Genomic DNA, 19,670 nt, shown 5'->3' with positions numbered 1-19,670 from the left:
TAGGGAGATGAAGGACCCGCCCAAGACAACCTAGTTAGTGAGTGGCAGGAGCCAAGACTGGATTAGAATAGGGGCAGCTGCCCTCAGAGGGAGAACTCCTCTGGCCTCTCCAGATAGGCCAGCACGAGCCTTCCTCGGGATTCTGCATCCCTCCCTCTCAGCCGGGTGCCCGACAGCGCCCTCTTGGGGCTGTCGCCCTTGTCACTGCTGGTCAGTAAGATGAGGCTTCCGGGTGCTGACTTTTGAGCCCATTAGGTCATGAGGGTGGGTCAGGACCCACCACTCTCATGTAAGTAAGTTATCCTCTTCTAGCCTGTTTTCCTTTCTGTAAAATGTGCATAATAACATCCACCTTGAAATATGTCATGGTTCAAATGAGGCTTTTGAAGTAAGGAAGAGTGAGTGCATAATGTACTAAGTTTTGGGGAGGCGGGGGGCTGCTCTCGGGGCATATGTAAGTTCCCAGCCTGGGGATCGAACCAGAGCCACCTCAGAGACATCACCAGATCCTTAACCCCATGTACCACAGCAGGAACGCCTGTACTAATTGTCTTTTATTTTTTTGCCTAAGGCAGGCCGTCTTTTGGAAACAAGGCTGCTTGTCTCTACTTCTGTGTGATCTTGGGCAAGTCTCTTAACGTCTCTGTGCCTCAGTTTCCTCGCCTGTAAAACTGCTACAATAATAGGACCTACCTGATAGGGACACAGAGTTCAAAGAGACTGCGCATGAAGACTGTTGAGAGCCAGTGTCTGGAGCAGAGCCTGGCAGAGAATACAGTCTCGGCTGGACATGGTTGCTGGCATGAAAAAGTACCAAGAGATAGTGACCATTATTCATATTCTCATCATTACGTTATTTCTCCCGGGCACATCCTTCCTTTGGTAGAACCGGAGCGCTTCCCATCTGCCAAGCATCTCTTCCCTCACTTCTGTACTCTCTCTGCATCTAACCCTTCAGGCTGATTCTGGTGGGAGGCGGCAAAAGTCCGGTTGTCAAGGACAAAATCCGTGACGCCTTCTCCTTCCAGAGCTGACCTTCCAAACTGGATGCCTGAATTTACACACGGACACACACACCCATGCACACGCACCCGCCCGTGAGTCAGGAAAAGGGCTCAACAGGCAGGCAAACACAGCCTCCCGGAGAAGAGATTTCCTGTGTGTGAGAGGTTTTGTTATTCACTGTTCACATAGATTGAATTCTGTCAATTATTACCCAACCTGTTATCTCTCCAGAGGTCATTAAAAAAATAATGCGTGTTTGTTATGGGTTCGTATGTGTCATGTGTGCAGTGGGTGTAGAGGGGGAGCAACCAAATAGGAAGTGCTCTGGTATTTACATTAAACTGCAGACTGGTTTAAATTACCCACCAGGAAATATGTGGCTGTAGGAGTATGCTTAATTCATGCTCATTGAAAGTGAGCCAGGGCTGTTTTCTCCCCCTCCCTCCTTGCCTCCTGGTTCATATAACCCCCGCTGCCTCCAGCCTGCCTTTGCCCACTTGACTTGCTGGCCCTGAGCACGGAGAGGTGCAGGGAGAATCTGAGAATGGGCACGTTCTTCTCTGAGACAGGGTGGCTCTGCCTGACTGTCACGGCAGTGCTGGGAGCAGTAATTCTTTGCAAACTCAAGAAGAACCACAGGCAGGAGGGCAGAAAGATGGTCTGCCTGGCTGGCCTCTGGGGAGGGGCTTGCCTGCTCAGCCTCTCTCTCTTCTGGGGCTTGATCCTCTTCTCCCTGTCATGTTTTCTCATGTATGCTTACTTTTCTGGCCAAGAGTTTTTACCTGTGGATCAAAAGGCGGTGCTGATCACAGGTAAGCGGGCGGCATTGCGGTTCTCACTCAGCGCAGGACTCAGCAGGGCTTGAGCCTTAGTGGGATTTTTTTCAAATTCCGTTGAAAAAAGAAACTGCTTGGCATGCAGCCCCTCCCCAGTGCCTTTCACTACCCTGTTTTGGTTTGCTTTCTTTAGGATGTGCGCTTGGAGGGGCTGGTGGTGGGAGGGACAGGGGAAGGGGACTCAAACCTAAGCCTCAGATGTTGTTAATTTCCCCGGATATATACAAATATGCCTGCGCGGTTTGTTTGCAACTAAGAAAGTTCCATACGGTTTTGTTGTTGTTGTTGTTTTGGTTTTGTTTTAAAGCTTAAACCAAATTTCATCCTGAGATTAATACCAGGCTATGTTCTAGACTTGGGCTCTTATTCCTTAAATGTGCAAAAAAAACAGCTGATGAGGCCAAGTCCTCTTTTTTTTTTTGTCTTTTTGCTATTTCTTGGGCCGCTCCCGCGGCATATGGAGATTCCCAGGCTAGGGGTCGAATCGGAGCTGTAGCCACCGGCCTACGCCAGAGCCACAGCAACTAGGGATCCGAGCCGCGTCTGCAACCTACACCACAGGTCACGGCAATGCCGGGTCCTTAACCCACTGAGCAAGGGCAGGGACCGAACCGGCAACCTCATGGTTCCCAGTCGGATTCGTTAACCACTGCGCCACGATGGGAACTCTGAGGCCAAGAGTCCTCCTTATAATTGCTTCATTTTTTTAAATATCAAAGAAACTCACCTGGGCTGGAGATTTTGTGATTTCCCCAACTGCTTTCAGGACTCTTGTGTCTCCTCTGAACCTTTGTTTTCAGATCTGTCACCGGACCGCTAATGTTTCCTAATTGGATCAAGCTGGTAGTGTGTACAGAAGGCGGCTGCTTGTGGGCTGAGCTGCCAGCTTTTTCCTTCCTTTGTGTTTCTTTTTCCGCTGCAAGTGTGAAGCGAAATTATATTCCCGTGTGTTGTAAAACTGGTTTGTTTGGTTGTGAAGTTTGAGCTTGGATAGGGCTTTAATTAGGACTACCCTGTGTTAGCCTAACCCAGAACGTCCTGCCAGGGTTAGTACATCAAATGCAGAATCGTTTGCAGGGAGGTTATCACCCACCCCAACCCGCAGGCCTTGACCTTCAGGAGAGAAGGCAAACAGCGAGTGTGGATGGAAATAAATCAGGGGGTTTCCCAATTCCCTGAGAAATGGATTGGAAAGTGACTCGTCTCTCTTGCCTTTTACTTTAACTCAATAGTGAAATTCTCTCTTAAAACGAGATGCAAGTTGGCGCTTGCTGCTGTTCTGAAGTGCTGCGGAAAACAAATTTCTTCAATGAAAAAAAAAAAGAAAAGGACCCAAACAGTTCAAAGATAGAAAATTCAGTGGATCCATGGGATGTTTGTTTACGTGAATGTCTGATATCACCTGGAATTAGGCATCCAGAAGACTGTCTGGGTTTTCCAATGTTTCACTTGAATTCTCTGGGGCTGGGTGGGTGAAAAGCTATACCAACAACATGCAGTTTTCTGTTCCGAGGGTAGTAGCAAGCACCCATGTCTCCAGAGTAATTCCAGGTCAAATTGATGTTTTGTACTTTTTCACTTGCACGAAAGAAGACAGAACAATTAAGCATGGTAAAAAAAAAAAAATGGAGTTCCCGTCGTGGCGCAGTGAAAACAAATCCGACTAAGAACCATGAGGTTGCGGGTTCAATCCCTGGCTTTGCTCAGTGGGTTAAGGATCCGGCGTTGCTCTGAGCTGTGGTGTAGTTTGCAGACGTGGCTCGGATCTGGCGTTGCTGTGGCTGTGGTGTAGGCCAGCAGCAGTAGCTCTGATTAGACCCCCAGCCTGGGAACCTCCAATATGCCGGAGGCACGGTACTAAAAGGACAAAAGACAAAAAAAAAAAAAAAAAAAAAAAAAAAAAACACACACACACACACAAAAAATTAATTATGATGCTGTGGTTGGCACTAATGGCATGATCTCCTGGTGGTCCAAATATTGCTAGGAAACCAATTTCAGGGGGCAGCACTTCTAAGGCTAAGAGTTAAGAATACAAAAGCTTAGGATAAACTCTGGCAGATTTCAAGGTAACTGAGAAAATGGGAATTGTCTCTTGCTTGTTTGTCTTGTTACTGTTCTTTACCCTCTGCTTAGGAAGCTGTAGGAGTGCAGAAACGTACCAAATACATACCCAGCTCAGTCCACATCAGTCGTTGAAATGTCCTGAGTTGTGTTCAGTGGCATGGAAGAATGACTGATTCAATTAGGTAAATCGAGCCCAATGACTAATCCCTCGATGAAATGCTTAGCAATTCGAAAGCTTAGAATTAAGAAAGGAACTACATACATTAAGGGTGACTGAAATATGCTTTGCAGGCTCTTTGTCATTTTCATGAGGAATGCTGTAGATTCAATATAAATCTAGAGAACTTTTCAAGACTTTCGTACTCCATGGGGACATGTTCAAAGAATGCACACAGTTAGACCAAAACTCTTTAAAAAATAAATTATCAGGACTTGAGGTAATCTTTGTTTCAGGTGGCTTGTGTTACGCATTGGGACACATTTTAGTGTGTGCACGGAGAGACTCAGAGAAATGTGGCAGTGTGCATCAAAACTGTAAATATTATTCCTTTATCCTGTAATTCAGGATTTGGACATTTCTCTTAAAGAAATAATCCGAAATGTGAAAAAAAAAAAAAAAAGGACAGATGCAAAACAAAAGGGCACATTCACAAATTTGCTCAGCACAGCTGTATTCAAAGTTGTGAAATATCAAAAGCAATCAAAATGGTGATAGCATTGTCGAGTTAGAAAGAAAAAAATGTCATTAACAATGGAAGAAAAAAAAAGCCTGAAATGCTGACAAATCATGGCATTTCCTTGGACGTAACACTGGACAAGCATTTAAAAAATGACAACCATGGGATGGTGTTGCAACATGGAAACTGAACTAAGGGAAATATTCAGAGGATCCAGGTGTTTGGAAAAGACTACATCCATGCCGCATGAATAGGAAAAGCTCCAGAAGGACACAGTCAGTGAATGGGTGGCTTGGAGTACTTGCATCTGCTTTTCTCTTAGACTTTCTCTAATATATTACTTACATAAAAAAAATTTTACCAAAGAGATCACATTAAAAAGATAAAGTCCAGTTTAGTGCCTACCTAACTGTGGACCCAGATTCAGGACAATTACAAGAACAAATTCAAAAACTTTTTTTCCTTGGAGTCCCATATTTAATTTTGCTAAGATAAAGGTCTTTTGTCTCTGAGACATATAATTATAGGAAGAAGAAAAAATAAGCAAGCATAGGGCATTTGAACACGTTTGTCTTCAAGGTCCCTGAAGTTAGGGCAGCCATTCAATATTTTAAATGACTCCAAAATTACTGACAAGCAGACCTGCATGGTTGCAATAGCATCTCAAGCACAGCGTAGTGAAAAGCAATGTTGAAGTCTGACAGGCGTGGGTTTGAATCTTGCATTACCTTGCCTTAGGGTGGATTCTCCAGGGACAGGGCTTGGGTTGAAGATGTGTGTGAAAACGGTTTATTAGGAAGGTTTCCAAGGAACATAGGTCCTGAGGTAGGGAAGGTGGACAGGGAAGTGGAGGAGGCCAAGCCTGAGTTCAGCATCAAGGGACATCTGCTGAGGGCCATGTTGACTTAAGTGCCTGGAGCAGATCTGGGGGCATTTGAGGTCACAGGTGAGAGCTGTCCCCAGGTGGGCCAGGGAGCTGTACTCTTACCCTCACACCTGTCAATCATTAGTTTAGGGCTGACACCCGGACTCTTTGGTGGGGAGGAGGGGAGGTTTAAGCTCCAGGCACTTCTGGCTCTCTGTGGCTATTGTCAAAAAGAACTCCCACATCTTGGGCAGCCAGTGGACAAAGTCACAGGTTCTGGTTGCTGGGAGGGAAGTGCTCTATGAATCAGAGCATCAAAAAATGGTCAAGGGATCTGGGGCAGCTGACATCTGCTACAAAACTCTTACTGGTAGTATGATCTCTGAAACTACCCTGTTTTAGGCTTTTGGACTTGTTTCCTCCTCTGTACACTGGAAACGGTACACACGCACACATACACATACACACAGTCATAGCCGGAGTTAGTAGATGAGAGGGAGGGAAGGAGAGAGAGGGGTGATTTTTCTGTTGGTATGGTGGGGGGAGAGGGTGAAGAGTGGATTAGGGGAGAATAAAAAGAGAACAAGAAAAAGAAGGCTGACAAAGGGAAAGAAGAAGCATTCACCTACTCATTGCATTTATTCAACTGTTTTATTGAGTCCTCGCTATGTGCCATGCATTGTCCGGGAGCAACGGGGGAAGAAAATTAAAGACCATGCAGTTGCCATGTTGTCAGGTCTGGGATCTGAGCTCCCAGTTTGGCTTGACTTGGACCCACACCCCCTGGGGTTCCTTCCTCTTCTTCCGAGGTTGTGTGCTGTCCTTTTTAGTCTACCCTTTGGACTTGGTAGAAGCAGCATAGGTAACTCTGATTTTCCACCCTCAGGACTTTCATCCTGGCCCCTCCAGTCTTTCTTATCTAGGTTAACTATTGATTTGGTATCCACTGTGTGCAGGGCACACACCTGGAGGGTTTCACACTCCCCTGGGAGGGATGTGGCCACACCTAACCATAGCCACGAGATGGGGCACAGTGTGTGCCTCCAGGAGGATTCCCAGGATACTGTGGAGCCTGGTACTGGGTGCAGGAAGGGCCTCATTAGGAATTGAAAAGTCGCTTTCTAGAGAGAAAAATAAGAAGGTCTTCCAGGCTAATTGGTTAACCAGCTATGACACACACAGCTAGCACTCATTAAAACTTGTTGGGTTGGATAAATGCTTAACTGGAATCTTCAAAAGTGGGTACAATGGAGGATGGATCAGGGAGCGGAAGAAGAATGTGTTGTATATGGAAGTGTTTACCTTATGCTCCAAATGAGGTGTCCAGTGTGGATGGTGATGCCTTTCCAGGACTCATTAAATAGTCCAATTAAGATTCCCAAATGGAACACCATTGGCATCAGCTTAGGATTTGGGCTCCTTTGAATTTAATGTTAGAATTTTGAAATGGATAAACATTTGACATTGGACTAGGGACTGAGGGACATAACATTTCTGCACTCAGAGTTTTATATACATTTTATATTTGATTCCCACAACTCTTATAATGTACGTCTTGTGAACGAGGAAACTATGTGTCCACAGTCCCTGAACCACTAAGCAGCAGAGATGGAACTCAACCCAGATCAGGCCTGTCTGCCACCCAAAGCCTTGCTCTTAACTGTCTTTATCAGTGTTAAAGCATAGTTACTAGTGGACTATAAAGGCCAAACACATGGACGGGGCTAAGGATGTTTGAAAATGATGATAACTGAGAGAGGCCCTGTGGTGCATTTGACTTCAGGTTTGAGTTTGAGGGCTGTGACGGGGCAGGCAGTGCAGGTGAAAAATCACTGGCAGTTGGAAACAGAACTAGATCTTGATTAGGTTTGGAGAAGGAGGATAGAGAAAACACAGGCAGTACAATGATGTTTAATGCTGCAAGGAAAGAGGGCATTGGTATATATTGTCAGGAATCAATACAGTCCTCAGTGAGTCTATAATGCAGTCAGTCTATGGGATTTCTTTCTTGTGAACACATATCCTCTTTTATCATTCAGTTTAAGTCTAACCTTAACGCTCTACGGAGAGGCATAAAAAAAGGTGCTGCCAACTTGGGTCATTTTATAAAAGTTTGAATGGTGACTTGATTAGTCATTCTAGTTGGGGTGTTTAAGTTGGTGTATATACTCATGGAATGATGTTCCCCCAAATGTATCATAAGCTGTTTGATCTCTTTTATGACCATGTCCCTCTTCAGTCTCAGAGCACATTAGACCCAACACAAGGTTGATGAGAGAGTGAGCCATGAGTGAACGAATCAAGCCGGTGAAATGTCTTCCCCTTTCTGTGGTCACTGGCTGGACACATGGTGTTGTCCTGATCTGCCCACTTGCTGAGGTACCTAGCGCTGCTGGTTCTTTTCGCTGGGGTCACCTGTGTAGAAAGGGCAGAGTGACATGGCCGAGCTGTGGAGGCCCCATTGTTCTACAGAGGCCTAACTGGTGGCTTGCTCTGGACAGGGCTCTGTGGTTCTAAGCATGTTTCTGCTTAGCCAGGATGTGGCACAAACAGAATATCCTCTGGTCACACCCCCCCAATCCTCCCGCCCCTAGAACCAGACTGCTGAAGGTCACAGGTGCCCTCCTAGCCCCCAGAGCTTGGCTTCTGCTCCAGCACTGCTGACCATATTTTGTGACTTGACGTGGTCTCCTTTGCCTTCCAGGATAGTACATTTCCATGCTTCTCCTCCACTTCTTTATCCTTTGCCTTCTCCAGATCTTTCTTCCTACCCCTCTTGCTAGGTGGCCACCATGGCTCTGTCCTTAGCCCTCTTCAGAAGGGTTCCTGGTACAAAAATGTTCTTATCTCAAAAAGCAATCAGAGATTATCCTTGCTTACACCCTCACGGCCAAAGCTGCCTTGTCCATTTGTTTGTATCTGACTGTGAACCTTGATTACCCCACAGATTTTAGAGTCCTCTCCTTATGCTCTTAAAGATGAACCCTTTCCAGAAGCTATTCCTTTGCCTTATTCTCTGCCATCCTGATTTGGGGGTTCAATGCTGGGCCCTCAGAGTTGGGGATTAGACTAGCTCATGAGGTGTCATGCGATAGGACATGATGTAGGCAAATGTTCTAAAGCAAAGCCAGAGATACCAGGTTAATGGGTAGATGGCTCAGATAGTTCCACTGTGATGAACCAATTGGAGATAAACAGACAGCTGGTAATGACAGAAGGCAGCAAATCCGGGTGCCAGACTAGATGGGGGCCAAGATAAGCAGGGAGCACGAGGAAGTCTAGTGCAGAGACGGAGTGGAAAGGAGGAACACGTCTGGCTTGGATGATCCAGGGCCCCTTGGCATCCATCCCATTCACCACCATCACCATCCTCTTTCACACAGAATCCACAAGAATTGATTCCTCTGTGCTCAGAATTGATTATCGTCCATGAATTTTATGCCATAAACAGGACATTGAAAAGATACATGTCCATGGAAAAGAAATTCTAAAACTCAAGAACAGAAGCCATTAGGAACCACATGTTGAGTATGCTTTGTGTGCGGAGGGCTCAAGGTCCAGCGACTGGGCCAGGTGCATTTTAATTTGAGACACTCAGCGTCCGACACTGTCTTGGATTGAATGGAACCCAAATTCCACTTTTACGGTCAACTGAAACACTGGAAAGGGACCTGGGTTTCATAGAATCCTATTTTCTAAAGACTCACATCTACTGAGGTCCTGTAGCCTATGGAGTCACACCACATTTGGGCTTCATTAAGACGAGCATTAGAAACAAAACCAAAACTCTGTTCTCCTCTTGAAACAACACATGTGCATCTAAGTTCAGGCCTTGTCACTGTCATTCAGGGTGGGCAGTAGGTTACAGGGTTTCACACCACACATTTAGGGGAATGACTGATATGGCTCTCAGCTCCTGCCTTGCCACTTACCGGCTTTCTGACTCAGGGCATGTCAGTTAACCTGTCTGAACCTCAGTTTCCTTATCTATAAAACTGAGTTAATCAAACCCAGGATGGAATGAGATAATACACATAGAGAGCCATCTTAACTCTCATTCTTAGCCAACCAGGGCACCATGAAGGTGGTGACCGCATAGTCAAAGGATGAAGCTGCTGAAAGAGCCACCCCAGCTCTGGAAAAAACAAACGAGAATGAGCGTGATTATAACAGGTCCTAAAATATGAGCTGGACGGAATCACTTCCTCAGGCTCCTCCCACCCAACACCCATACCTTTTCTCACTTAACGTTTGAGGGAAGGTTCTAGAATAAGCCACAGGAAGTGTATGTTCACGTGCAGATAGTTAACCAAGAACTCTTTGTAAGGAAACGCCGTTGTAGGGACGATGACGTAAGGGTTGGTTTCCACCGCACCCTGTTCCCCAGGCAAGGTTTGGTCACGTGCAAGGGATCTCCCCTGGCCTGACTCATCTGCAACAGGACAGTGGTGATACTGAGTGGAAAAAGTCATGAGGGGGAAAGAACATCTCATTCTGCTACTTTGTTTACGGAAGTTATGGATGAACTTCATTTTGACCAGCCATCTCCCAGTGCCTGAATGTCCGTTCCAGGATCATCCATTGCATCCAGTGGGGTCATGTGAACGACCCGGTGATGGAAAACTAATAACATTCTCAGGAAAATCCTTCCACTTTTATCCAATGCTAATAGTTGTAAATATCTTCCTTATAATGAGCCAAAATATGCCTCACTGGAACATCCATCAGTGCACTTAGTTCTAACCTTGGAAGTCACATAATCTAATTAAATCACTCTTATGCTTGGCAGCCCTTGAAAAATGTGAAGACAGCATCATATCATAGCCCAGTCTACTTTGAGCTAAATCTTCCCATTCCTTTTAACATTCCTCCCATGGCCTGGTTTCCAGAACTTTCACTATTTTACTCAGTCTTCTCTGGACCATTTCCGATCTCTTATATTCCTTTGAGATGCGGATTCGGATTTAACATCATGTACTATCTTAGTATGAGCAGGACAAACCAGAATGGACTAACGAGGTGAAATCAAATCAATATATGTGCAAGGTTCTTCCCTGGTTGTTGTTGGTTTGGTGGGGCAATGCATAACTTCCTTTTTCATATCCCCAGCTGAGTTCTCCACTAATTAAGATAGGAAAACACGGTGGTGCAAGTCAAGATGCCAGCTTTATTCCCGATAAAGGACTTGGAGAAAGTGTTTTATTTTATTTATTTTTAATTTTTGTTTGCTTTTTCAGGGCTGCACCTGTGGCACAGGAACGTTCCCAGGCTAGGGGTCAAATCAGAGCTGCAGCTGCTGGCCTGTGCCACAATCACAGCAATGCCAAATCCGAGCCACATCTGCGACCAACACCACAGCTCAGAGCGATGCTGGATCCTTAAACCACTGAGCGAGGCCTGGGATTGAATCTGCATCCTCATGGATACTAATTGGGTTTGTTACCCACTGAGCCACAACAGGAACACCAAGAAAGTGAGATATGTAGTAGTAATGGTGCACCCAGTCAAGACAGAGCTGAAGAGTCTCAAGCCTTGCCCATAAGGCAGAGCTTGGATTGGACAACTAGCCTATCACAGTCCAGTGGCACAGGTATTTTGCTGGCTGGGAGATGCTGAGGAAGAGAGGAGGGCTTCCATGTGACACTTTGGCCTCTTGAGTTTTCTCCAATACTTCTCAGGTTGATCATTTGCTCTGAATTGTCCTTTGGATTCTTCTGTTAGAGAGAGGAGCGACCGCTACATCCAGTGAAATGGTTTTGTAAAATTATTGCTGTCAAACTCACCAATCAGATGCTTTTCTCCACCCAGAGAAGGGGAAAAACACAGAAGGGCCCGTGTCACACTGACAGATATCCCTCCATAGTGAAGGAAGCATGGGCAGTGGAGAAGAAGTGTCCCCCCCAATATTAGGCTCAGGAAACCAGCTCACCTGATGGAGGATGTTGTATCTGAACTGTGGCTTATGTGATAGGGGTCCAGAAAGGTTTGACTGCAACCTTAAATAGGGTCAATGGTAGGCTGTTTTCCCATAACACACACACACACACACACACACACACACACACACACCCCTACACTCTCAAGATGCACGATAGCTGAATGAAAGTATTACACCACTTGAACAACTGCTTGACCTCTCTGAGGTTAGTTTTCCTCATGTGGCGAAAGGGAATCATGATTGACACCTCTTCTCAGGATTAAATAAGATTATAAACAGAAATGTGCTGTGTGGCACAGGCAAGATCCTTCCTGAAATATAATGGTTTTTATCTCTCCCCACCTTGTCCAGTCCAGTGATCCCCTGGGCCAAGGAGATGAATGCGCAGTAGGAGCCTGGTAGTTCTTCCTTCTGTACTGCTCGTGGAGGCTACTTCACTCACTCCGTTTTGCCTGCTCCTCTGTTCTTTCTCACTGTGAGCACCGCTAGCCCGACAAGCTCTCTTTCTGTGGTTTACTTGTTTCTACAGGCCTCAGACTAGTCTTTTCTTACATGGATAGGGCTGCTCCTGTGTCAGGACCCTGAGTGCTGTGCTGGATCTACCTTTGGTTCTTACCCTTTTAAGCCCTGGCCTCACCTAAGAGTTCGCTCTGTGATCACTCTAGCTCGTGGGTTTCCTCCCATGATTCTTCTCAGTCTTTTTAATTTTTTTATTTTTTGTCTTTTTAGTGCCGCACCTGTGGCACATGGAGGTTCCCAGGCTCGGGGTGGAATTGGAGCTGCAGCCACAGGCCTGAGCCACAATCACAGCAACGTGGGATCTGAGCTGCATCCGTGACCTGCACCACAGCTCACGGCAACGCAGGATCCTTAACCCACTGACCAATGCCAGGGACGGAACCCGTGTCCTCATGAATGCTAGTCTGGTTCGCTAACTGCTGAGCCACGTCGGGAACTCCGATTCTTCTTGGTCCTTTGCTCTGTGTTGTCTTTTCAGTTCGATTAGAGAGAGAGGCTTTGGAAGGCATTGGATTAGGAGAACTTGCTCAGGGCCACACATTTAGCTGTTGCCTCTGGTCCTGAGACTCCATCTCTAAATGAGACTTCTAGGCTGGGGTGGGAGGTGCTGAGAGTGACAATGAGGTGTGACTGATTTGAGCTGGGATGGGAGGCACAACTGGCTGTGGTCTTCACAGTTCATGTTTCTGGTCACTACTTGTCAACTGCCTACGGACACTTTTGACATACAGTGGGGAGTGAAGACCGACAGGGTCTGTGCCCTCACGAAGCTCAATTCCAGGGGAGAAAAACACAATACAAACCAACCACTAAGTACAGAGGACAACCTCAGCACTGCAAGGCTTTGACGGCATGGAGAGCAAATTCCCTCTAATGCTACTGAGAGTGACCTTGTACTGGAGGCCTTCTGTGTGTTAGGAACTGTGTCTGGCACCCTGATGAGCGTTTTCCATGGCTAATTTCATTTACTTTTCACAAATATCTTACAATAGACTTTAAAAATATAGGAAAATCTTTAAATACATGAAAGTAGAGTGAATATTCACAGCATGCCCAATACTCATATCCTAAAATCACAATCAAGAGACTGATGAGATAATTTCTGTTATTAATCTCACTCAAAGAGGAAGAAATTGACGCTTTCAAGAGATTATACAACTAAGGTCATCCAACAGAAAATAAGGAAGCGGCAGTGCTAGAATTGCAATGCAAGTAGTCTACCCCTCTTTTTGTTTAAGGAGATGATACGAGCAGTGTAGACAGGGGAAGCCTCCTCTGGGGGGAGGGGGTAATGGTGGACAAGTGTTTCAGACTTGCTAAGATGCCCCAAGCATCCTTGGCATCCACATCCAGACCCAGGATCTGATGGTCATGCCGGCTCTCAGCAATGGAAGGAGAGCTCTTATCACCCGAGAGGCTCACCTTGGCAGCCCTAGAAACTCTTGAGGACTGAACAACCGGGCACCTCCCCGGGTTTCTCTCCAATATCAGGGCTATTATGTTTCCAGTGGGAAACCATTAGTGCCCCATTCAAGGTGCCTTTCTGTTGCTCATGGAGACAGTCCCTGTTTTGCAAACCATCCCAGCTGTGTCCTGGGACTGTCCCTTGGCTACCTCTAGGATATTACCTCAAACATACTTTCTGTACTGTTGAGTTTTGGGAAGTTTTTGGTAGTGTGAAGGGCATTAAATTCCATTCATTAGCTCACCAATAATTTGTTTTAATTAGAAATGCTTTAAATTATAGTTGATTTACAATGGTCTGTCAATTTCTGCTGTGCAGCAAAGTGACCCAACCACACATATATGTTTATATTCTTTGTCTCATATTACCTCCTATCATGTTCTATCACAAGTGATTGTTCACCAATAGTTATTGAGTGCTCTGTGCTGGGTACTGGCAATACAGTGACAAATAACATGCATTCATTAGACAGAATAACTAAATAGTGTGGTGGGGGGATATACAAGAAACAGGATATGATAAAGCAATGTAACATGTGAGAGTTCAGAGAAGTGAGTAGAAGTAAGAGGGGACAAGACCACCTTGGAGTCCAGGGAGAGGCCAGAAGTTTGCAGAGAAAGCAGCTAATGGGAAGAACTTGATGATGGGAGAATCGGAGGACTTACTAGTTCAGTGGATCTAGGTAGAGAAGAAGAGAGACTCACTGCACATTAGACTGTCCCTACGATGACCCTCATCAAAGCCCTTTATCATGCGTTTTGACCATATACCTTTTTTTTTTTTTTTTCCAGGGCCGCACCTGTGGCATATGGAGGTTCCCAGGCCAGGGGTTGAATCAGAGCTACGATTGCTGTCTTACATCGCAGCCACAGACATGTGGAATCTGAGCCAAGTCTGCAACCTACACCACAGCTCATGGCAATGCTGGATCCTTAACCCACTGAGCAAGGCCAGGGACGAAACCTGCATCCTCACGGATCCTAGTCCGGTTGGTTATCATTGAGCCACAATGGGAACTCCGACCACCTGTCTTACCAGATGGACTGTGAGCTCCACAAGTGCAGGCAATGTATAAAGCACAGTGCCCATAATAGGCTCAAGAAATTAATTAGTGAACAGATGAATGTACAGAATGATGCTTATTACTAAGAGAAACAACAGATTTTGCGAGGCTGCGGTCAAAGAAGTGATTTTGAGGAAAAGATAAAGCCTTTTGTTTGAGACATGTTAAATTTGAGATGCCATATACACAATGGAATACTATTTAGCCATAGAAAAGAACAAAATAATGCCATTTGCAGCAACATGGATGGAATTAGAGACTCTCATACTGAGTGAAGTAAGTCAGAAAGAGAAAGACAAATACCATATGGTATCGTTTATATCTGGAATCTAGTCTACAGCACAAATGAATCTTTCCACAGAAAAGCAAACCATGGACTTGGAGAACAGACTTGTGGTTGCCAAGGCGGAGGGGGAGGGAGTGGGATGGACTGGGAGCTTGGCGTTAATAGATGCAAACTACTGCTTTTGGAATGGATTAGCAATGAGCTCCTGCTATGTAGCATTGGGAACCATGTCTAGTCATTTATGATGTAGCATGATAATGTGAGAAAAAAGAATGTATACATGTATGTGTAACTGGGTCACCATGCTGTACAGTAGAAAAAAAATTGTATTGGGAAAATAACATTTTTTTAAAAAAATTTGAGATGTCAAGGTTGTATCTTGGTGGGGTGTCCAGATGAATTTGAAAAGTGAGGCTAAAATCCAAAAGGAGCCCCAAGAGATACATTTAGGTTAGTCTTCCACATAGGTAGGATAAATAAAGCTCTGAAAGCTGAAACAACATCTGAGAGAGGAGCAGAGATGGAGATTGGGACAGGGAACCAGGCAGTGGAGGTAGAAAGTAGACGTGAATAGTGGAGGGCTCCAAGGAAGACAAACCTTCCAAGGAGGAGAGTTATAAACATCCAATATGGAGGAAGATTGACTGGGATACCAAGGTACCTCCAGATTCAGTGCTTTGAGAGAACTAATTAGAGACAATTGTTTCAGTAAAGGGCATGAGAAGAAGCCCCAAAGCAAGGATAGTGAAGAGATGGTGTTAGCGGGCAACTGTGAAGTTTTGAGAAGAGTCAAGATGGGAGATTAGCTCTATGGGATAGTGAGATCAAAAGAAGAGCTTTGGTGGAGGGGGAAATTATGGGGAATGATTTTGGAGGCCCCAAAGGAAGGACTCAATGAAGAAGTCATTGACAGCACAAAAAGGATCGTGACAATTGGTGAAGTGGGAGGCTGTTGCCCAGGGGATGAAGAAGAAGAAGAAGAGGCAGTCACTGTCTCAGCTTTCATTCAGTTCACTTTCAATTTACTTACACAGTGAATCTTCAATGGTTTATGGTGCCAGTTACGGTTATAGGGTAGTTACAAAATAAAATGACATCGGCTTGCCAAATGCTTAGTACTGTGCCTAGCTGCAGGCTACTGTAGGACACAAAGGGAAAAAAAGACAACAAAGGAATCAGAAAAAGCCTCAAGTTGGAAGTAATGCCAGCTATTTTTCTGGGCTGGAACAGGTAGTCTCTGTGATGGGCTCTTATCTCTCCATTCCTGCCAAGTTCAACTGAGTCACTCTCTCTCTTGTTTATGCTCCTGTCATCACCTTTATCAACTTTTACGAGTATTTGTTCAATGTCTTATTCCTTCTAGAGCAGTAGCTCTTGACTGGAAGCAACTTTGCTTCCCAGGGGACATTTTAGCAAGATCTGAAGATATTTTTGGTTCTCACAACTTGAGGGCTGAGGAACAATCTACGGGCATCTAATGGGTGGAAGCCGGGGATGCTGCTAAACACCATACAATGCACAGGATGGCCCCCATAACAGAGATTACTAGACGTCAAATGTCAATAGTGCTGAGTTTGAGATACCCTGTCCTAGGGTGTGAGCTCTAGAGATCAGGGGCTGTGTTACTGTCAATGATTACAGTGTCCTCAAGTGCCAGGTACAGAGCAAGTCATGCTATGGGTGCCCAATAATAATAAAAGCAAGTGGACGAAGAAGATATGGGACATATATACACAATGGAATATGACTCATCTATAAAAAAGAATGAAATCTTGCCATTCGTGACAACATGGATGGACCTAGAGGGTATTATGATAAGTGTCAGACAGAGAAAGATAAGTACAGTGCGATTTCACTTACATGTGGAATCTAAATAACAAAACAAATAAACACGATAAAGCAGAAGCATAATTATAAATGCAAAGAATAGACAGGTGCGCAATGAGAGAAACAGGTGAGGGAGATGAAGAGGTACAAACTTCCAACTGCAAAATAAATGCATGATGGGGATGAAATATACAATGTGGGGGATATAGTCAATAACGATGTGACAGCTTTGTATGTGGTTTTTTGTTTGTTTTTCTGTCTTTTTGGGGCTGCACCCTCAGCATAAGGAAGTTCCCAGGCCAGGGGTTGAACCGAAGTTGCAGCTGCCAGCTACACCACAGCCACAGCAATGCGGGATCAGAGCTGCGTCTATGACCTACACCAGAGCTCATGGCAATGCCAGATCCTTAACCCACTGAGTGAGGCCAGGGAGTGAACCTGCATCCTCCTGGATACCAGTCAGATTCATTACCACTGAGCCACATTGGGAACTCCCTGTATGGTGACACATTGTAACTAGACACTGTGGCGATCATTTTGAAGTGTACAGAAATGCAAAATCATTATGATGTGTAACAGAAAATAACGTAATGTTAACGATCAATTATACTTCAAAAACAAACAAACTCATAGAAAAAGAGATCAAATTTACCAGAGGTGGGGGTGTGGGAAGGGGGAATTGGATGAAGGCAGTCCAAAGGTAGGAAAAGAAAAAAGAAGAAATGGCAAACTGAACTGTAGCTTGAGGAATAGCCCAGATCTGAATTATTTTCCTCCACTTTGAGGACACAGTGGCAGCGGGTGCTGGGAATTGTCTGGAACCAAAGTTCACCAAGAAGATGGCAAATATTCTGTCCCCAAAGGGATGGATGAGATGTAGCTGCCCTGGGGCTTCGCTAGGAGGCTGACGTTGCTGTAAACAAGAGAGCTGCAGAACAAAGGGTCTGGAACTGAAGGTAACGCAAGAACATCCCAGACTACGAGCAGGTCATTGTTTTGACAGATAGAATTCAGCCAACCACCGAAGCAGCAGAGACAGAATTTCAAATAGACACAACACAGAGAGGGTTCTCTTGGTAAAGCACAAAGGTGAGGCTTCTCAGCCTACTGAGAGCCACCATGCAAACAGAGAAGGTCTCCAAGGAGGGGCAGCTGTACGAGCCTGTTAGATGTCAGCCCTCACTGTGCTTTGGAATCATCTTTGTGGTTTTCAGAGCTTAAGGATGCTTGGGTGCCCACTCCCAGAGCTCAGGTTTACCTGATCTAAGGCACGTGTCTGGCGCATGGGTGTTTCTTAGAGCACTCCATCCCAAGTAAAGCTAAGGTGTAGCCCTACCTTGAGAACAAAGCACAGCTCAAAGCCTCCTATGAGCATTCCATCTCTCCAACAGCTTATGAGCCCAATTCCACTGGGTGTCTCAGACTGGCATGTCTGAAAGTGAGCTTTTAATGTGGGGCCCCCTTCTACTTGGCTCTGGCTCAGTCTTCCCCACTTTGGAGAGCCTCACTACCCAGCATCTCATTGAAACCAGAATCCCTGTTTCTCCTCCTTCTCCTTTCAGATCTGGTTCACTGTCAGCACTGTAACTGCTACTGATAGACCCACTGCTCTCCTGCACCACCTCTGCCCTAGTCAAAGCTGTCATCATCTCTTCCTGGATAGTTCCCCCTCTTGTCCCCCTCATCAGCTCATTCTCTGCAGAGTAGCCAGAGTGCCCCTCTCTGGTTTAAGACTTTCAAAGGCTTTGCATGGTAAAGAATAAAAACCCAAATTCTGCCCAAGACCATGGGCTCTGCATGATCTGGTGCCTCTCATCCCACGACTTTCTCTTCTACTCACTAGCTTGAGACACTCCTTACCTCTTCCTGGCATCACGGGCTTTGCACTCGCTGCTCCTCTCATGTGGAATGCTTGGGTGGGGCAATCCCCTTTACCGGGCTGTCATCTTCTTTACTTCACTTCTTAGTCTAATCTCTGTCTTGGCACCATTAACACTATGGGCCAGAAAATTCTTTGTTGTTGGGACTGCCCTATGCATTGTAGAATCTTTAGAAGCATCCATGGCCTTTACTCACTAGATGTTAATAGCAAACTACCCCCATTTTTGGTTGTGACCATCAAAAACATGTGCAGACAGTGGCATGGGGGCAAAAATCACTGACTACTTAAAATACTATTGGTTTAAATATTAAAGTATCTGGGCTTTAAGTCTCCAGTTGCTATTCTCAAGCTCTATTTCTTACTTTCATAATACTTATCTCACCTGGAAATTAAATATACATTTATTTATCTAGTAAGTATCAGAGCTCCTCTCTTCCCAATAGATTACCTTAATTCTTTCTCTCAGTCTGTATGACTAGCATCTAACACAGGTGCTGGCACACAGTAGATACTCAGTAAACAGGCACTGAACAAACGCATACATGAGTGAATGAATGCATATGTAAGCCTGGATTCCTGGGATTGGAATGAGAGGTAATCTAGCATAGGAGAAAGGTCATGGACTTTGGAGCCAGCAAGTTCTAGCTCTCCAGCTCTGTGTAATGGATTAGCTTACTTAACACCTCAGAGTCGTAACTTAATCACCTACAAACCAGAGATACTATCCTTGAGTGTTTGATCAGATGTGTATTCCTTCCTGCTCTCCCCCAGATCCCAGGTGATTTCGATGTGCCTTGCTATGCCCTTGATTTTGAGGCATCTTCCCATGCCCTTGGCACCTGGAGCAAGTCTTTATCAGAGCTCACTGCTGCCAAGGACAGGCACGAACACTGTACCCTCAGGGCCTTACTTGGTGCCAAGCACATCCTAAGTGCTTAGCTAATGACCTCTGTGCAGTGTCACCGGGTATCATGTTGTATCCACATTTTAATGACAACAAGGTGGCCAATGTGCTGAGATGATCCCCACGTTGCTGTTGCCTGGGAAAAATGACCCATCCCAAGTTGGGTCTGGACACGGTACTGGACAGGTGTTCTGTTCTGCTTCTCTGTTCCTCCTTTTTCTCCAGGCTTTGAAAAGAATGAATTTGATGATGATGTTGTCCGACTCTCTCTTAGACCCAGTGAACTGAGTGTGGGCAGTAGTGACGCCCTCCTCCTTATTCATTAGAAAAGGGACT

At 45.4% G+C, this 19,670-nt stretch overlaps 1 protein-coding gene and 1 long non-coding RNA gene across 6 annotated transcripts in view; one reads left to right on the top strand and one right to left on the bottom strand.

Annotated features, from left to right (window-relative positions):
• Window positions 1-18,650, bottom strand: part of LOC110260906 (uncharacterized) — a 39,895-nt gene extending 21,245 nt beyond the window's left edge. The window contains exons 1-2 of one of the 3 annotated variants that reach the window (XR_002344481.2): window positions 2,569-2,667; window positions 694-797 (exon numbers count right to left, since the gene is read on the bottom strand). This is a non-coding gene — a long non-coding RNA (uncharacterized LOC110260906). Of the gene's footprint in view, window positions 1-693; window positions 798-2,568; window positions 2,668-18,408 lie in introns of those variants that run through there. The other 2 variants (XR_014805359.1, XR_014805358.1) reach the window with 2 other exon arrangements.
• The window catches only part of HSD17B2 (hydroxysteroid 17-beta dehydrogenase 2), a 64,373-nt gene continuing 46,199 nt past the window's right edge, over window positions 1,497-19,670 (top strand). For 2 of the 3 annotated variants that reach the window (XR_014804808.1, XR_014804809.1), the window contains exon 1: window positions 1,497-1,817. Coding sequence is in view for 1 of the 3 variants with exons in the window: in NM_001167649.1 (NP_001161121.1) it covers window positions 1,550-1,817 (268 nt within the window). In the remaining 2 variants the exon portion in view is untranslated. 3 annotated transcript variants of the gene reach the window in all.

The sequence above is a fragment of the Sus scrofa genome, chromosome 6 (genome assembly GCF_054392235.1).
Source record: "Sus scrofa isolate SSC_HxYL_T2T_F1_AM1 chromosome 6, Sscrofa_HxYL_maternal_Yorkshire_Landrace_v2.0, whole genome shotgun sequence".
NCBI lineage: Eukaryota > Metazoa > Chordata > Mammalia > Artiodactyla > Suidae > Sus > Sus scrofa.
Note: the sequence above shows the minus strand (reverse complement) of the source record. Positions and strands in the feature narration are given on the sequence as shown.